The sequence below is a fragment of the Rhinoraja longicauda genome, chromosome 2, assembly GCF_053455715.1.
Source record: "Rhinoraja longicauda isolate Sanriku21f chromosome 2, sRhiLon1.1, whole genome shotgun sequence".
Taxonomy (NCBI): Eukaryota; Metazoa; Chordata; class Chondrichthyes; order Rajiformes; family Arhynchobatidae; genus Rhinoraja; species Rhinoraja longicauda.
The window spans coordinates 24,479,366-24,497,185 of NC_135954.1; the positions used below are offsets into that span (position 1 = coordinate 24,479,366).

The 17,820-nt window shown below is 45.0% G+C and overlaps 1 protein-coding gene across 1 annotated transcript; it reads left to right on the forward strand.

Annotated features, from left to right (window-relative positions):
- The first annotated feature begins 12,525 nt into the window (after positions 1-12,525).
- bambia (BMP and activin membrane-bound inhibitor (Xenopus laevis) homolog a) lies at positions 12,526-17,559 on the forward strand. The gene is made up of 3 exons (XM_078427485.1): positions 12,526-12,956; positions 15,982-16,266; positions 16,796-17,559. Exons 1-3 carry the CDS (start codon positions 12,881-12,883, stop codon positions 17,212-17,214), a joined length of 780 nt encoding a protein of 259 aa, XP_078283611.1. The 5' UTR covers positions 12,526-12,880; the 3' UTR covers positions 17,215-17,559.
- Positions 17,560-17,820: the final 261 nt, after the last annotated feature.

Sequence of the window (17,820 nt, forward strand, 5' to 3'; positions counted from 1 at the left end):
AAGATTAGTGTCGTTTATTATTGTCAGGTGTACCGAGGCACAGTGAAAAGGTTTTTGTTGCGTGCTATCCAGTCAGCGAAAAGACTATACTTGATTGCAATCAAGCCGTCCACAGAGCATAGATACGGGATAAATGGTTTATGTCAAGATAAAGTCCAGTTGTCCAATTAAAGATACTTTGAATGTCTTCATTGAGCTAGATGGTAGGTCAGGACTGCTCTCTAGATGGTGATAGGATGGTTTAGATGCCTGATCTGATAACAGCTGGGAAGAAACTGTCCCTGAATCTCGAGGTATGCATTATCACACTTCTGTACCTCTTGCCTAATGTCAAGTCAAGTCAAATTTATTTGTCACGTACACATACACGATGTGCAGTGAAATGAAAGTGGCAATGCCTGCGGATTGTGCACAAAAAATAATTACAGTTACAGCATATGAATAAAGTTAATAAGTTACTATAGTGTAGACAAAAAGTTAGTCTCTGGAGTTATAAAAGTTGACAGTCCTGATGGCCTGTGGGAAGAAACTCCGTCTCATCCTCTCCGTTTTCACAGTGTGACAGCGGAGGCGTTTGCCTGATCATAGCATCTGGAACAGTCCGTTACTGGGGTGGCAGGGGTCCCTCATGATCTTGCTTGCTCTGGATCTGCACCTCCTGATGTATAGGTCCTGCAGGGGGACGAGTGTAGTTCCCATGGTGCGTTCTGCTGAACGCACTACTCTCTGCAGGGCCATCCGGTCCTAGGCAGAGCTGTTCCCAAACCAGACTGTAATGTTGCTGGACAGGATGCTCTCTACAGCCCCAGAGTAGAAGCAATGAAGGATCCTCAGAGACACACTGAATTTCCTCAGCTGTCTGAGGTGGTAAAGGCGCTGCTTTGCCTTACCCACCAGGGCGGCAATGTGCGTTGCCCACGTCAGATCCTCTGTAATGCGGACTCCCAAGTATTTAAAACTGCTCACCCTATCCACAGTAGACCCATTTATCTCCAGTGGCGTGTACGTCCTTGGATGTTGAGCCCTTCTAAAGTCCACAATCAGCTCCTTCGTTTTAGTGACATTCAAGAGGAGGCTATTGTCCTGACACCAGAGTGCCAGATCAGCCACCTCCTCCCGGTAGGCCTTCTCATCGTTGTTGGAGATCCGGCCCACCACCACAGTGTCATCAGCAAACTTGATGATGGAGTTTGAGCTGAACCTGGCCCCACAGTCATGTGTGTACAGGGAGTACAGTAGGGGGCTAAGGACGCAACCCTGGGGGGATCCTATGTTAAGGGTGAGGGAGCTAGATGTGTGTTCCCCCATCCTGACCACTTGGGGCCTGGCGGTGAGAAAGTCCAGGACCCAGGCACACAGAGGGGTGCTAAGCCCCAGTTCCAGCAGCTTCTCAACCAGTCTGCTGGGGACTATTGTGTTGAATGCTGAACTAAAGTCAATGAGCAGCATCCTCACATAGCCCCCCTGGCTGTCCAGATGAGAGAGAGCGGTGTGCAGAACCTGGGAGACCGCATCATCCGTGGACCTGTTCGGACGGTATGCGAACTGTAGTGGGTCCATGTTGCGAGGAAGGAGGGCGCAGATGTGCTTCTTGACTAGCCTCTCAAAGCATTTCATGACAACCGAGGTGAGGGCCACCGGTCGGTAGTCATTTAAACACGCTGGAGAGGCATTCTTTGGCACCGGTACAATGATGGATCTTTTGAAGCATGCAGGGACCACGGACTTGGCCAAGGAGAGGTTGAATATTGTGGTGAGTACTGGAGCAAGCTGAGTAGCACAAGACTTTAGCACTCGCCCAGATATACCATCTGGGCCTCCAGCTTTCCTCGTGTTCACACGCGTCAGAGCCCACCTCACCTCATGCTCGGACACTGAGAATGTGTGCACATCCCCGACGGTGGATCCCCCTCCAGCCTCGCTAGCCAGCGCCCCTTCGGTGCTGTTTTTAGACGGCGAGCTGGTGGTGTTACCCGTCTCAAACCGTGCATAAAAAGAGTTCAGGTCATCAGCTAAGGAGGAGCCGGCACTTCCGGTTGAGGGGGTGCTGGACCTGTAGCTAGTTATTGTCCGTAGCCCCTGCCAAAGGCGCCTGGTGTCCTGCTGCTCCATCTGTGACTCCATCTTGTCCCGGTACCTCCTTTTTGCATCCTTCACTGCCCTTCGCTGTCGGTAGGACTCTCCCTTGTAGTCGTCCATGTTGCCGGATGCCAGGCCAGAGTTGTAAGCAGCGGTGCGAGCATTCAAGGCTACGCGAATAGACCTGTCCACCCAGGGTTTTTGGTTAGGGAAGATACTGACCCTTACCGTGGGGATGATGGTATCGGTTATTGTGGCCATGAAGTCCGTAACTGCTTCCGCAAACTCATTTACGTCTCTGGAACTTGCTTGGAACATGTTCCAGTCGACTTCGCTCAGTGCATCCTGCAGCATGGCCTCTGAATGGTCAGACCACCGCTTTACGTCCCTTGTCACTGTCGCTTCCCGTACTATCCGTTGTTTATACTCCAGCAGCAGGAAAATGGCAGCATGGTCAGATTTTCCAAAAGGAGGGAGAGAAACGGCCTTGTAGCCTTTCCTGAACGGCGTGTAGCAGTGGTCCAAAGTTCTTTCCCCCCTGGTGACACACGTGATGTGTTGGTAGAAGTTGGGCATGACCTTTTTGAGATTTCCCCTATTGAAATCTCCAGGCACCAGCACAGCCGCATCAGGGTTCTTGTTCCTAATGGGAAGGAAGAGGGAGTTACCGGGGTGAGACTCAACCTTGATTAAGCTGGTGGCCTTGACAAGGCAGCGTGAAGTATAGTTGGAGTTAATGGAAGGGAGGCTGGTTTGTGTGATGGTCTACGCTACGTCCTCAACTCCCTGCAATTTCTTGCGGTCTTGGATGGAGCTGTTCCCAAACCGGGCTGTGATGCATCCTAATAAAAAGCTTTCTAAGGTGCACATATAGGAGTTGTTGGGTACATGCCGAACTTCCTAAACCTTCTAAGGAAGTAGAAGCATTTGTGCGTTCTCTTTGCCATTGCTACGATGTGGCTGGTCCAGGACAAGTTGCTGGTGATATTTACTCCTAAGAACTTGAAGCTTCCAACCATCTCTATTTTGGTGCTGTCAGTATATACCGGGGATGCGTACCGCCTCGCTTCCTGAAGTCAACTACAACTCCGTGGTCTTGCTGACATTGAGGGAAAGATTGTTGTCTTTGCACCAGGTTACGAGCTTCACAAAAGAATCCATGGGTCCTAGAATATGAATTGACCTTTATTGTTGTCCTTTATTGGAAGGGATATTAAGAAGTAGGGAAGTTTCAATGTAATTTCCAGACAGCTGGTGCAAGTTCACCTGGAGTACTGTGTACAGTTTTAATCTCCAAATTGAAGGAAAATTTGCTTGCATGGGAGGCAGTGCAGAGAAGGTTAATAGGATTCCTGAGGTAAAGGCATGAATATATGAAGAAAGCTTGAGCCGGTTGGGCCTACACTCATTGGAGTTTAGAAGAATGACTAGTGATCTTATCAAAACGTATAAAATTACGAGGAGGATTGGTAGGGTGAATGCTAAAGGAATGTTTCCCCTAATGAGTATGTATAGTGCTATGGGGAATAGTTTCAGAATTAGGAGTTTCCCACTTAAGGTGCAAATAAAGAGGGGTTTTTTCTCCCTCAGAGGATAGTGCATCTTTGGAATTCTCCCCTCCTGGAGCTGTGGATGCAGAGGTATGTGTTCAATGCAGAGAGTAACAGATTGGTAAACTGCAAGGAAGTAAAGATAATATTCAGAGAGATAGAGAAGGGACATTGAGACAAAGACAGGTGTTTTCCTACTGAATGGCAAGGGCTGTTCAAAGGCCAATTTTCCCTCTCCTGTTCCCTTTTCTTATGTTATTTCCATAACATTACCACATGTTCTCTTTGCCTACTTTTTACAGGTTTATGTTGAGATTATCATGACTGTAGTTCAATGGCCCCCATATTATTGCAACAGAACATAGTTCTGAGTATAGAAGTTGGGAGGGTCATGTTGCAGTTGTATAAGACGTTGGTGAGTTCAGTTCTGGGCACCCTGTTACAGGAAAGATGTTGTCAAGCTGGAAAAGGGTATAGAGAAGATTTACGAGGATGTTGCCAAGACTAGAGGGTCTGAGCTATAGGCAGAGGTTGAGTAGGCTGGGACTCTGTTCCTTGGAGTGCATGAGGATGAGCGGTGATCTTATAGAGGTATATAAGCGTGAGAGGAATAGATCATGAAAGGAACAGAGTCTCTTGCCCAGAGTAGGTGAATCGAGGACCAGAGGACATAGGTTTAAGGTGAAGGGGAAGAGATTTAATAGGAATCTGAGGGGTAACCTTTTCACACAAAGGGTGTATGGAACAAGCTGCCAGAGGAGGTAGTTGAGGCTGGGACTATCCCAACATTTAAGAAGCAGTTAGACGGGTATATGTTTAGGACAGGCTTGGAGGGATATGGACCAAAGGCTGGCAGGTGGGACAAGTGTAGCTGGGACATGTTGGCCGGTATGGGCAAGTTGGGCTGAAGGGCCTATTTCCACACTGTATCACTCTAATACCCTATGACTCTATAGAATTGCTGCATTGCATCAACATAAAAATAGAATTCAATCTGTTGGTATCAAGATAGCTAATCAAGAATGAAAAGAGTTAAGCATGCTTAGCTGTTAAATATACAAACAACAGTACAATGAAATTCTTACCTGCAGCAGCATAACAGGCCGATAAATGGAATAATGGAAGTATATAATAAATGAAAAAAATCCAGAAAGCAATGACCCTCAATATGAGTGCAAAAAAGCCCCAAATCTTTAGTGCACCCAACAACAATTTAGTTCAGTTTATTATTGTCATGCGTACTGAAGTATACTGAAAAGCTTTTGTTCATGTGCTATACAGTCAGAGAAAAGACTATACATGAATACAATCTATCAAGCTGTCCATGGTACACAGATAAAGGTACAACATTTCACCATTGAATTCCGATAATGTCCGATTAAACTCCTGCACCTATTTTCTATGTTTTTATGATTCTATGTTTCTACTCCTAGGAATTTGAAGCTTTCAACATTCTCTACCTTGACGCCATCGATGTATACAGGGATGTGCGTACTGCTTTGCTTACTGAAATCAATCGCAATCTCGTTTGCCTTGCTGATGTGGAAGGAGAGGTTGTTGTCTTTGCACCAAGTTACAAGGTTCTCAATCTCCTTTCTGTATTCCATCTCGTCATTATTGGGTATTGTGATCAAGATCGTGAATGAATCACTCCAGGGTCATGAACGCCTAACCAAGGCTGACATTCCTGAAGGAGTGTTATGCTCTTGTAATTATTACCTTTAAGGTGAGACATTGGCCTGAGATCCCATCTATTCTCCCAGATGGATCTAAAGTATACAAGCGTATCTTTTGATTTCTCCCAGTATTATGCTCAATATCAATACCCAAACATCACCATGAGAACAGATCATCATATTTCTGTTTGTGGGAACCTGCTACCTAAAAATTAATAGCTGTATTTTCTATGCGTTGCAACAGGATCTTGATCAGTTAGATAGGTGGGCTGAGGAATGGTTCATGGAATTTAATACATATAAATGTGAGATGTTGCATTTTCTGAAGTCTAACATGGGCAGGACCTACACCATGAATGGGAAGGCTCTGGGGAGAGTTGTAAAGCAGAGAGATCCAGAGGTGCAGATACATAGTTCTTTGAAAGTGGTATCACAGGGAGAGATAGGGTGGTCAAAAAGGCTTTCGGCACATTGGTCTTCATCATTCAGAGTATTCAGTGTAGAGGTTGGGAGGTCATATTGCAGTTATATATGATGTTGGTGAGGCTGCATTTATAGTATTGTGTTCAGTTCTGAGCACCACGTTATAGGAAAGATGTTGTCAAGCTGAAAATGGTGCAGAGAAGATTTACGAGGATGTTGCCAGGACTCGAGGGCCTGAGCTATGGGGAGAGGTTGAGCAGGCAAAGACTCTAATCCTTGGAGCGCAGGAGGATGAGGGGTGATCTTATAGAGGTGTACAAAATCATGAGAGGAATAGATTGGGTAAAGGCACAGAGTCTCTTGCCCAGAGTAGTGAAATCGAGAATGAGAGGACATAGGTTTAAGGTGAGGGGGGAAAATTTAATAGGAACCTGAGGGGTAACCTTTTTACACAAAGGGTGGTGTGTGTATGAAACGAGCTGCCGAGGGAAGTAGTTGAGGCAGATAACAATGCAACATTTAAGATATATTTAGACAGGTACATGGGTAGGATATGTTTAGAGGGATATGGCAGGTGGGACTAGTGTAAATTGGACATGTTGGTCAGCGTGGGCATGTTGGGCTGAAGGACCTGTTTCCATGCTGTATGATTCTAAGACCCTATAACAGAGGCTACCTGCGAAATCATTTTATTGGATGCTGCTTATGTACTTCAATGCAGTTTGGATCTCCTGAGGTCCAAGAACCACTAAAACTGATTATTTGACTATTATCACATCCTTACTTCTACAAGTTTGCCATGTGCAAATTATTTCCTACGTTCCAGCAACAGCAACAATTCCAAGAGTTCTTTGTTAGTTGTAATACACTTGGGAACATCTGTAATTGTGAAAAGCACCATGAAGAATCTATGTTACAATATCAGTCTTTCTTTTCTTCTGTACCACTGTAACTCTCACATTCATCTAATTTAAAGAGCAGGGTCAACATTTCTAACATTAAAGGTAGACACAACATGCTGGAGTAACTCAGGAGAAAGGGAATGGATGACGTTTCGGGTCGAGACCCTTCTTCAGACTCGCTGCCTGTCCCGCTGAGTTCCTCCAGCATTTTGTGTCTATCTTTGGTTTAAGCCAGCATCTGTAGTTCCTTCCTACACATTTCTAACATTAATACATCTTTGGGGAAATAACTTAATCGCTTATAGTTAGGACAGTTGGATGGCTTCTCACAATTCATTTTCTAAATTTATTCTCTGCATAGCAACAATTTCAGGGGCCTTTGTTGTTAATCGTTCAATTCTTTCCATGGCATCAAATTATTCTTTTGACTGACAAGAAAAGTTATTAATAAATAAAGCTTTGTATTTTTATTGTGTCCTTCTAAGCCCTATGAGGCAAAACAGCACTTTACAGCCAACAATGTGTTTTGAATTATAAGAGTAAAAATATAAGAGTAAATAATTTTGTCGTTAACAATTCAATGCCAGAATCATACTTACCTCTGCCCAGTGGATACATTGATAATTGCTGCCAATATCCTCACAGCCCAGTCCTTCCCTAAACATCTGTGCCCATATATTGCAATACATTGGAGACATTTAAAAATCGTTCAAAAGCCACTGGTGGTAGTGAGCTGTCGAAAGGCCAACAGGGTGGTCTAGAGCAAGGCTTAGGGATCTACAGCAGCTAATCTGCCAGTTGAATTGCTCCTATCTGGTTGCAACCATTAAATGCACTTGTGAAAAAGCACATGGAGCAATTGTGGTCAACGTGCCAGATCAAGCTCAATCTGGCCCATTGATAAATCTGGAACAAAGTCTGACAATTTGTGAACTAGTTGTCTGTGTGAATGATTCAGGAATATGGAGGGTGTCAACAGCGACTGTACCTCCACCAGTAGTGCACACAACATGTACCATCTTCAAATGCAGTGCACAAAAGTCACAATGCAGCATACATGTGGAATATCACAACATCCAAGTTAGGATACTGTGAGGCTTGAACTTACACCACCTTTCCAGGATCTCCCAGTTCCCAACCATTTAACTCCCCTTCTCATTCCCATACTAACCTTGGAAACTAGGAAAATTGACAGGGGAGAGTCAGTGGATGTGGTGTACCTCGACTTTCAGAAAGCCTTCGACAAGGTCCCACATAGGAGATTAGTGGGCAAAATTAGGGCACATGGTATTGGGGGTAGGGTACTGACATGGATAGAAAATTGGTTGACAGACAGAAAGCAAAGAGTGGGGATAAATGGGTCCCTTTCGGAATGGCAGGCAGTGACCAGTGGGGTACCGCAAGGTTCGGCGCTGGGACCCCAGCTATTTACGATATACATTAATGACTTAGACGAAGGGATTAAAAGTACCATTAGCAAATTTGCAGATGATACTAAGCTGGGGGGTAGTGTGAATTGTGAGGAAGATGCAATAAGGCTGCAGGCCTCACTCATAATGTTTCTTCAAAACAAAGAGATTTTGGGCTTTGTGACAACATATTAACACCTGAGAGTATTCTTATAAAATATACTTAACATCACTAATGCAACTTTATGAATACGAATGTTATTGCCTTCAACAGTTGTGATTCGGAGATTAATATAGTTTAAGTAACAGAGGAAACCTGTTCAATCCATGGTTGGAAAAAACCCCTGCAGATGCTGGTTTTAAATCGAAGGTAGACACAAAATGCTGGAGTAACTCAGCAGGTCAGGCAGCATCTTGGGACAGAAGGAATGGGTGACGTTTCAGGTCGAGACCCTTCTTCAGACTGAAGAAGGGTCTCGACCCGAAACGTCACCCATTCCTTCTCTCCCGAGATGCTGCCTGACCCGTTGAGTTACTCCAGCATTTCGTGTCTACCTCTGTCCAATCCATGAATTAGTTTAGTTTAGAGAAACAGCATGAAACCAGCCCTTCGACCCACCGAGCCCATGCCGACCATTCATCACTCGTTCACACTCGTTATGTTATCCCACTTTCTCATCCACTCCCTACACACGAGGGGCAATTTACAGAGGCCAATTAAACTACAAACCCACAAACATCTTTGGGATGTAGGAGGAAATTGGAGCACTTGGAGGAAACCCACACAGCGACAGGCAGAACGTGTAAACTCCACACAGACAGCAGCCAAGGTCAGGATTGAACCTGGGGCTCTGGCGTTGTGAGGCTGCATCTTTACCAACTGTGCCACCATTGATACTTGATAGTAGATAGGTTCAGTCTGAAGTTGAGAAAGAACACATGGCTTTGAGTGGGATTTAAAAGACTTTCACATAGGCACATGGATACACAGGGGTTGGAAGGCATTGCAGTCAGAGGAGATTAGCTGAAGTTGGCATCATGTTTGTCATGGAGATTGTGGGCCGAAGAGCCTCTTCATGTGCTGTTCTATGTTCTAAATGCAGTAAAAGATGATATCCAGCAAATATAATTCGCACCTAATAAGTTCAACCCAAAAGCAAAAGTGTTCGCGCTTTAAAATCATCCGAAAATCATACCTGTGCTTAGGTGGAAAAATGTGTTTGGTAATTGTTTATTTTGCAGTGCATGTCAATGTTTAACTTTTTTTTAAACAAATATTCAATATAGCTCCAAAAGTAAATTGTTATTTTAATACCTAGAAGTGCACTTTTGCATCTGATGGTCTAATTTCACAGATCTCGGCTGCTTTGCAATCCCGCGTCCTGCCTCCAGTTTATTGAATGAATAATTAATTTGGAGAATATTGCCTAATGATTTTTTTAAGCGACACTGTGACAGGGCAGCACTACTGATTTGAGGGTCTCTGGAGCTTGATGCAAAACAGATACTCAACTGGCGCCTGAACATCATTACCTACAATTAAAATAATTGCTGCCTATCCAGTTCCTGCATTCCCCTGAGGCATCCCTTAGACCGAGCGCCTTTCCCACTTCATTGTTCGAGTATCTCTATCGTCTCATCAACGGACACAATCTCGACTCTATGCAAAATATAGCACATTCCCAGACCAGTGCCCAACGCAGGAGGCATGCGAGGCCTTAATTTTAAACTCAAATACAGTCACGTTATTCGGGGACAGGAGAGAATTTCATTTAACACGCTTAAGCTACAAATTGGATAATTGTTTTTATCCCACAGCAAATGAAATTAAATTTATTTCACAGACTGTTCTTATATATTATCTGCCAAATAGACCAGTAAAGTAGAAGAGTATTCACAGACTATTGAGCTCTCGGCCATACTTCTCTGAGACCCTAAAGTCCTTCAGTGGTTATAATTAGAAATTAGTACTTGTTGCAGTGAAAATGTTATCTATTCATCTGCATCGGTATGGGCATCATCTTATTTTGGTAAAGGTTTTTTACGCGGTTAAAATCTTATCATTCCGTTCGAAAAAGTACGGGAAATACTCAAACCAAGCAGTATTTGGTGAGACCCAGAGTTAACATTCCAGGTTAATAATATGTCAAAACCCTTAAAATCTGAATGTTCTGTGGATTGTAATACATGCATTATTCTGCAAATAATTATAATTGCCATCGATGCGTTCGATTATCAAGGGGTGAACTCACTTCGGGTGCGACGGTCTCGTTATTTTGTGGGTGGTGTAAATATGTTTGTCGGGATGAAATATGGGAACATATATTTGAGAAATCCTGAGCGACACGTCTGAATAAGGTGCAGTTGAGTGGTGTCTTATTAGTTCTGAACTTTTATACAGTTTTAAACATACTTTATTTATTAAAATATATGCTTTATTTTACTATCGATTGCATTTCCGGCATATTCTTTATTCATAAAAAAATATATGCAGGAAATACAACCGGTACATGTGCATCTCCCTCTCTATGTGCCATCTAGTCTTATGCTTCAATCGTGCGAGCGAAGGTAACATTTTTATAAGGTTTCGCAGTAGGCGCCTGAATATGTCTTTCTTTAAGAGGAGGCGGGGAATGTGTAACGTAGAAAATTGTGCAAGTATTTTTTGAGGGCGTGGAGGACAGTTTTATGGGAATTGCCTAAATGTCACGCACATTTCATGAAACGCTTTGCTCTATTGTTTCATTTCAAAGTGGAGATATCAAATGCAACAGGTCTGAGCTTTGCCTTTTGATGGTCTCAGCCCGTATAACCAACAAAGTAATTAACATATCACTGACAATATTCCACTGATACTGATCACAATCGTCGGTGTTTGCATCGTATTGTTTGGGAGCTGATAATTGACTGTCAGTTTGTTCCCTCTGACGTCTCGGTGGCGCCGGGTGCCTTTTGATTGCTAATTTAACCTCACTGTCTGCAGCCACTCCTCTGTTTAGCACAAACACATGCTCCCGTTGCCTTCCGAGCATGACGTGAATCGCATTGCTCGTACACATTGCAGATCCTGATTGTGTCCATCAAACCAGCACTTTTGACGTTGTAGACAGGAGTTATTCAAGCATGGACCAAGCCCCCAGTTTTACCGCAAAGGACATTATATATCAAAATTGGCAGTAAAATAAAATATTGTATAACAACCGAGTTACTTGTACTCCCTTAATTTATCTTGTTACAATAAAACAAAACAAGAACAAGATGGCAAAAAAACAACAACTTGGGGCTCACGGAATCAAGGGAGATGGGGAAAAAGCAGGAACGGGGTACTGATTTTGGATGATCAGCCATGATCATATTAGAAACATAGAAAATAGGTGCAGGAGTAGGCCATTCGGCCCTTCGAGTCTGCACCGCCATTCAATATGATCATGGCTGATCGTCCATCTCAGTATCCCGTACCTGCCTTCTCTCCATACCCCCTGATCCCTTTAGCCACAAGGGCCACATATTGAATGACGGTGTTGGATCGAAGGGCCGAATGGCCTACTCCTGTATCTATGTTCTGTGTTTCTATGTACAAATGGAACAGAAGTAATTTTGCCACAGATGCCGCTGACTTATTGAGTGCTTCTCGCAATTCGGTTTTATTTTGGATTTCCAGAAGTGGCATTTTTTCTTATCAGTTTATTGCCTTCATGTCCGTTATGCCCTGTAAATCTCCCCGGTGTGGGACGAATAAAGGAATATATTATTATCTTACCTCCCAAATTCTATGTTAAATAAGTACCTAAATAAATTAGCAATTGGTTATCCAAGTCTTAAATCGGTCTGAAGGGTCTCGACCCGAACCGTGAACTATTCGTTTTCTCCAGAGATGTTGCCTGACCCGCTGAGTTACTCCAGCATTGTGTGTCTCCACTTCAGTCTTAAATCAGAATGGGTTTATTTTGTATTAACAATGGTATGCGTGTTTCCTAGTGACAAAGGCTGTATTTAGTTTATTGCGGTTCTTGCGTTTCAACTGGAGTGATTATATCTGGTTGAAATATTCTTTCCTTTTTTTTCCCTCGACATTAAAATGAGCGCGTTTGGTTTGAGAGAAGGCGATGAAATACAACGAGTGTGCTGCTTTCTTTTAACGTTGGAGAAATCCCAGGTCAGGACCCAGCAGCATCAATGGACTAAAGGCTGGCGAGGATTGACAGACATACCGGTGTATCCATTTGGTAACGAGTCTGCAGGAGCAACGTTACCTCGGAAACGACAGTAACGAATCGTTGACTCCTTGAGGGGCGGGATGAAGCAGCGGCAATTTCTTGATCGTCAATCACCTCCGCGGGGAGGTTATGAGATGCAGCGAGCTGCCAATGGGCCCGGAGCACTGGGCGGGCAGAGTCATTGTGACTGGATAGATGTGCAGGAGGGGGCGAGGAAACGGCGTACAAGGGATGTCAGTTAAGGGCGCTGGGCATTGAGTGGGTCGTCGGCAGAGCAGAGCAGAGCAGAGCGGCGCTGGGAAGGGTGAGCGCCAGAGCCTGGGATTTGTGCAGGGGTCAGGCTGCAGCAGTCGCCGCCGCTGTTAAAAAAGGCTCCCTTTACCTGCGGTGAAGCTAAGTCCGAGCACAACAGCGAGGCAAGTCTGGCCGGCGGCTGCCTCCGCCGCCACCACCCCCAGCCCCCACTGTAAGGCCAGGGAAACTGGTGTCGGGAACAACTCCAGTTGAAACGACAAGGCAACAAAGTTGGGCAGCAGATCCGTGCCGGCCGGAGAGGAGAGTGACCGCCAGGGGAGGTTGCAGCCAACAACAACGCTCACTTTCTCCTGCTTTCACGTAATTTAAATGGATCGCCATCCGAACCTGATCACGCTTTGGCTTCAGCTGGAATTGTGCGCGATGGCGATCCTGTTGACCAAAGGTGAGCAAAGTCTGGAGACGGCGCAGAGTAGAGCGACCCGATGGCCCCAGGGCTGAAGGTCTTTAAACCCCGGCGGGATCTGGTGACTTGAGGCCCCCCAACCCCCGGGGTAGGGGTCGTTACAGGACGGGGTGTCGTTGACCCAAGGCCCCCCGGAGTAGGGGTCGTTACAGGACGGGGTGTCGTTGACCCAAGGCCCCCCGGAGTAGGGGTCGTTACAGGGCGGGGTGTCGTTGACCCAAGGCCCCCCGGGGTAGGGGTCGTTACAGGGCGGGGTGTCGTTGACCCAAGGCCCCCGGGGTAGGGGTCGCTACCCGGCGGGGTCTGGTGAATTAAATCCCCCCTCCCTCTCCTGGCTGGGGTGGGGGGTTGTTGCACAGCGGCGGGGTCCTGTTCACCCAATGCCCCCCCCTAGAGTGGGGTTGCCTCACGGCAGGATGCGGAGTTACACAATTACCTACCCTCAGGGTGAGGGGCTACTTCACGGCGGGCGCTGTGACCCAAGGCCGCTTTGGGTGGGGTATGTAATATTGGGGGGCTACTAGTAACATTGGGGTGGTGGTTACCCAATATTCCCGCTCTACGGTATTTGTGGACACATGGGACCCCAGGGTGTGGGGGCTGAAGGTGAGTAACTGCGGTAAGAGTTGTTTCACGGCGGGTGATCCCGGGGGGGGGGGGGGGGGGGGGGGGGTAAGGACTGTTCCACAACGGAGTGTCGGTGAACCAAACTTCCCGCAACCCCCAGGTGGGCTGATGGTGGGTGGGAGAGCCACGTTTCCACTCTCCCAAGAGGGTGGTGAGGAACATAACGCTTCCCCACTCCCAAGAGGGTGGTGAGGAACATGTCGTCCACAACAGGGGGTACTGGTGAGCCCGCACCCCCTGAGGGAAGGGGGAGGGGGGGGGGGGGGAGGAGAGCGCTAGGGACCAGGTCAGATCCACAACAGGACTGTGATCAGCCCAAGATCCCCTCGCCCCGCCATCTCCGTGCAGAGACTGTCCTCCAACGGGGCAGCGCTGAGCTGAACCCATGCCCCAGGCTCGACGTCTCTGGTTGCTCTCAGCCTTTTGTTCTTTTCAAAACTTCAACTCATTAATCCGGGTAAATGTATAATAAGATTAAGCTTTTTTTTTCACGTCGAGGTAAAATATAATTCTAGTCGCCACCCCTCCTCCCCATTTCTGCCTCTCCATTATTTTTAATGTAAACCCGCTGATTTGCATTAAGTGTATCGAGTCTCCTGGCAGTTCATTGCCCTCCATTGATGTAAGTAGACCTAAGGGGCAAGCGGTTGTCAAAATGTTTTTGTTAGCGTACAGAAATTCATTTAAGCCTCTTCTGTGTAAAGGAATGGTGCCATCTTAAAAATGGTTGTTGTATAACCCCTAAGTGGCTTTTAAAAGGAAAGGACTTTTTTTTGAAAAAAGTGCAGTTTTTTTTAGTATTGGTTTTTCTTGGAGAAAGATTGCTTTCCCACCCCTTTTAAAGATTGCTTTCCCACCCCTTTTAAAGATTGCAATGTAAGAATGCTCGTTCTTAATTGTTTGAATCGGGAAAGTTGCAACTTTTTTTTGTTGTTCCTTCCTCCATCCATTCACTTGATGTCTGGTTGGAACGTGTTAAACAGTCAACGCTGGAGGTTAAGATGAGCAATATAATTGTTACATCTATTTATTTAGGTGGAAACGTGTAATTAACCCAAATAAGAGCCCTGTCGTCGGCAGCTGGGCTTTCTGGCCTCATCAAAGCAAAAGGGCTGGGAGTGATTCAGACTAATGTGAAGTCACCGATACCGAAACTATGTGGCTGATAATGATATGTTTAGAGGGGGAATCACAAACTCCTGTCCTACCAATTCACATCAAAAACTTTCCTTTAAAAAAAAATAATAAAAGCGGCTCCTGCAGCCATTTTGGCGGAGTGCAGCCTCGTAAAATGTTCATGATTCAAAACAATCTACAGCGAGGATAGAGAATGAATGGTTGGCTCTGAGTTGGAACAAAGTTTGTCTTGCTGAATACCAGGCTTTGAGGTCTATGTTTACAAGGCTTGCAGACTTTAAAGGGGGGAGCTGCAAACTGCTGTTGCAGTCGAGGCAAAGAGGTTCTCTCATTTCTGTAGGGGTTTAAAGCAGGAGATTGAACCGCACCGTGACTAATTGTGTCCACATTAGTAATTTTACACAGTCGAACCTTTACCTTCCATTAGACCCGAGTTGTTAGGAGAACTGACTGCTCGGGGTCTTTAGCAGCGAAGTGGAAGCTGGATGAAACCTGATCGCTTTCGGGCAAATGCGGCTCGGCTCCCTGTTACAGAGAAATAACCCTTACTTAGGAGCTCGGTAACTTAGGAGCGGAAGCTCTTAAAAATTTTGAAGAGAAATGCACGTGCATTTTTGGGGGTCATTTGTCCGATCCCTCTCCATCATAAGTCTGCTTTAGCAAAAAATCAAGAACGAGATACTTGTGGTCTTGATATATTTCACCTATTGTGAAAACTACCTGGGTCGAAAGGCGCAGTCTTTGACAAACAAACCACTAATTATAAGCTGCACGGTTTCTATTTTGTAAGGCTGCTCAAAAGGCATTTGCTCAGTGTTTTGATGAAAGCTTTTCCTTGTCCTTTTTTTTCCTGTTTACTTTCCCGTTTAAAAATAGCCATTTTAATTTATCAAATGTTCATTTGTCTTTGCAGAGAAAGGGGTGGGCTATTGTTTGTTTAAAAAAAAAGCTCCCTGCCACTTGCTTGATCAGCTAACTAAAGCCCAGTCATAAGTTTTGCCGGGGCTGCAAATGCTCAATTATGAATGCAGATTTGTGGGTCATAGATTTTGGATTAAGTTGCTGGAGAAACCATTAAAATGGACCTCTTAGGCAGTTGGAGTAAACTGATAATATCACTGAGCTTGATTCTCCAACAGTGCGCACAGGAAATAGAAAATGAGCATATTTCATTGCACAATATCCTGTATAACTGCGAGTTGATTTTTAATCATGATTCAATCTTTATTTTTCTTTTTAGGTGAAATCAGATGCTATTGTGATGCACCTAATTGTGTGGCCACGGGTTACATGTGCAAATCGGAACTTTTGGCATGTTTTTCAAGATTGCTGGATCCACAGAATACAAACTCTCCTTTAACTCATGGGTGCTTGGACACCATTTCCGTTTCCGTTAACATATGCCACGCAAAAGGAGCACAGAATCGCACAGGGGTCTGGCCCATGTTGGAGTGTTGTTATGATGACATGTGCAATTACAGGGGGCTTCAAGATGTTCTTTCACATCCGCGGAGTGAGATCTCTGGTAAGAAAGCTGCCTGATCCATAAGGTGATGACAGACAAGACTTTGTATGGCTGGTATTGATTTGGTTAATATGAGAGACATGGGGAGCGGGGTGGGTAGATGCAAACTGGATCTTCAGAAATAAGAGTATTGTATGTCTGCTAAAATTAGCAGACTGGTAAAAGGTCTTCCGTGTTAAGTAATTTGTTGTCTTTCTTGGGCAGCAAACTGAGCCAGCGTTTATCTTGTCTTTTTAAGCTTTTGAAGTGATAGGAAGTGTAAATGTTCCGTAAGTTTGGTCATTAAACTTTGAAATATTTCTGGAGTATATTAGTATGTTTTTTAAATAATCATTTGATGATTCATCTGGTTAGACTTATGAAAATCGATAAATTGTCAAGCTGCTATTAATTAACTTGAGTTTAGTTTATCGTCACGTGTACAGAGGTGCAGTGAAAAGCTTTAATTAGTTTCTGGTTAATTGGTTGCTGGTTAAAAGTTTGCCAATTTTACTAATTTGCCTTTTTTTTGTTCCTCCGCCCTTCCCAGATCAGGGGAACCGATATCATGACTCCAGCAGCAAAAGCCTGATCACCAGGGTTCAAGAACTCAATTCCTCCAAGGAGCTCTGGTTCAGAGCTGCAGTTATTGCAGTGCCCATAGCTGGAGGCCTCATTTTGGTACTGCTGATCATGTTGGCCCTGCGAATGCTTCGCAGCGAAAATAAGAGACTTCAAGACCAACGGCGGCAGATGCTGTCTCGTTTGCATTATAGTTTCCACGGGCATCACTCCAAAAAGGGACAGATGGCCAAGTTGGACTTGGAGTGCATGGTACCTGTGACTGGCCATGAGAACTGCTGTATGACCTGCGATAAGATCAGGCACTCTGACCTCAGTAACGACAGGCTTCTCTCCTTGGTTCACTGGGGGATGTACAGCGGACATGGAAAGCTGGAGTTTGTATGACTTGGGTTTCCAATCGAGCCACTCGTGGTTCCATTCTGTTGGACAAGTGCACTTTATGTGAAAAGACAATCATGAACTTGAGGAGCTGTCATTTGAAAGAAGACTCTTCTGTTGAACAAGGGACCTCTGATTTTAATATATTCTATACTAGAGTTCTGGCATGCCCCGCGAAAGGTTTCTCATTTGCACACTTTGTATAAAGATGAATTTGTGTTTCTAGATACATTTTGTGTAGCTCAGGGAGTGCATGAGGAAAATGGATTTCTTGAGCTAGCAGAAGTAGAGAAACTGATATGTATTGGTGTGCACTCCTGCTCTTTATATGTTTCCTGTTCCAATTGATTGAAAAGATGAAATATATTTTTCTCTAATTCTGATTAAAGTCTCCTGGTTTTATTGTGCATGTGGGGTGGTCTAATTAAACGCTTGTTTTGGAGTGAGATTGCCACATTCCCCACCCAGTCTTGGGTTTTCTTTATGTGTGGGTGGGGGGTGGGTGATGCTGGTGCCTGCAGCCCTAAGGAGGCCTGATGCAGTAAGACCTAGATTACACATGCAAGCTCAGAGTAGGAAAATGTTTCCATGTACACCATCCCCTTTATTGGG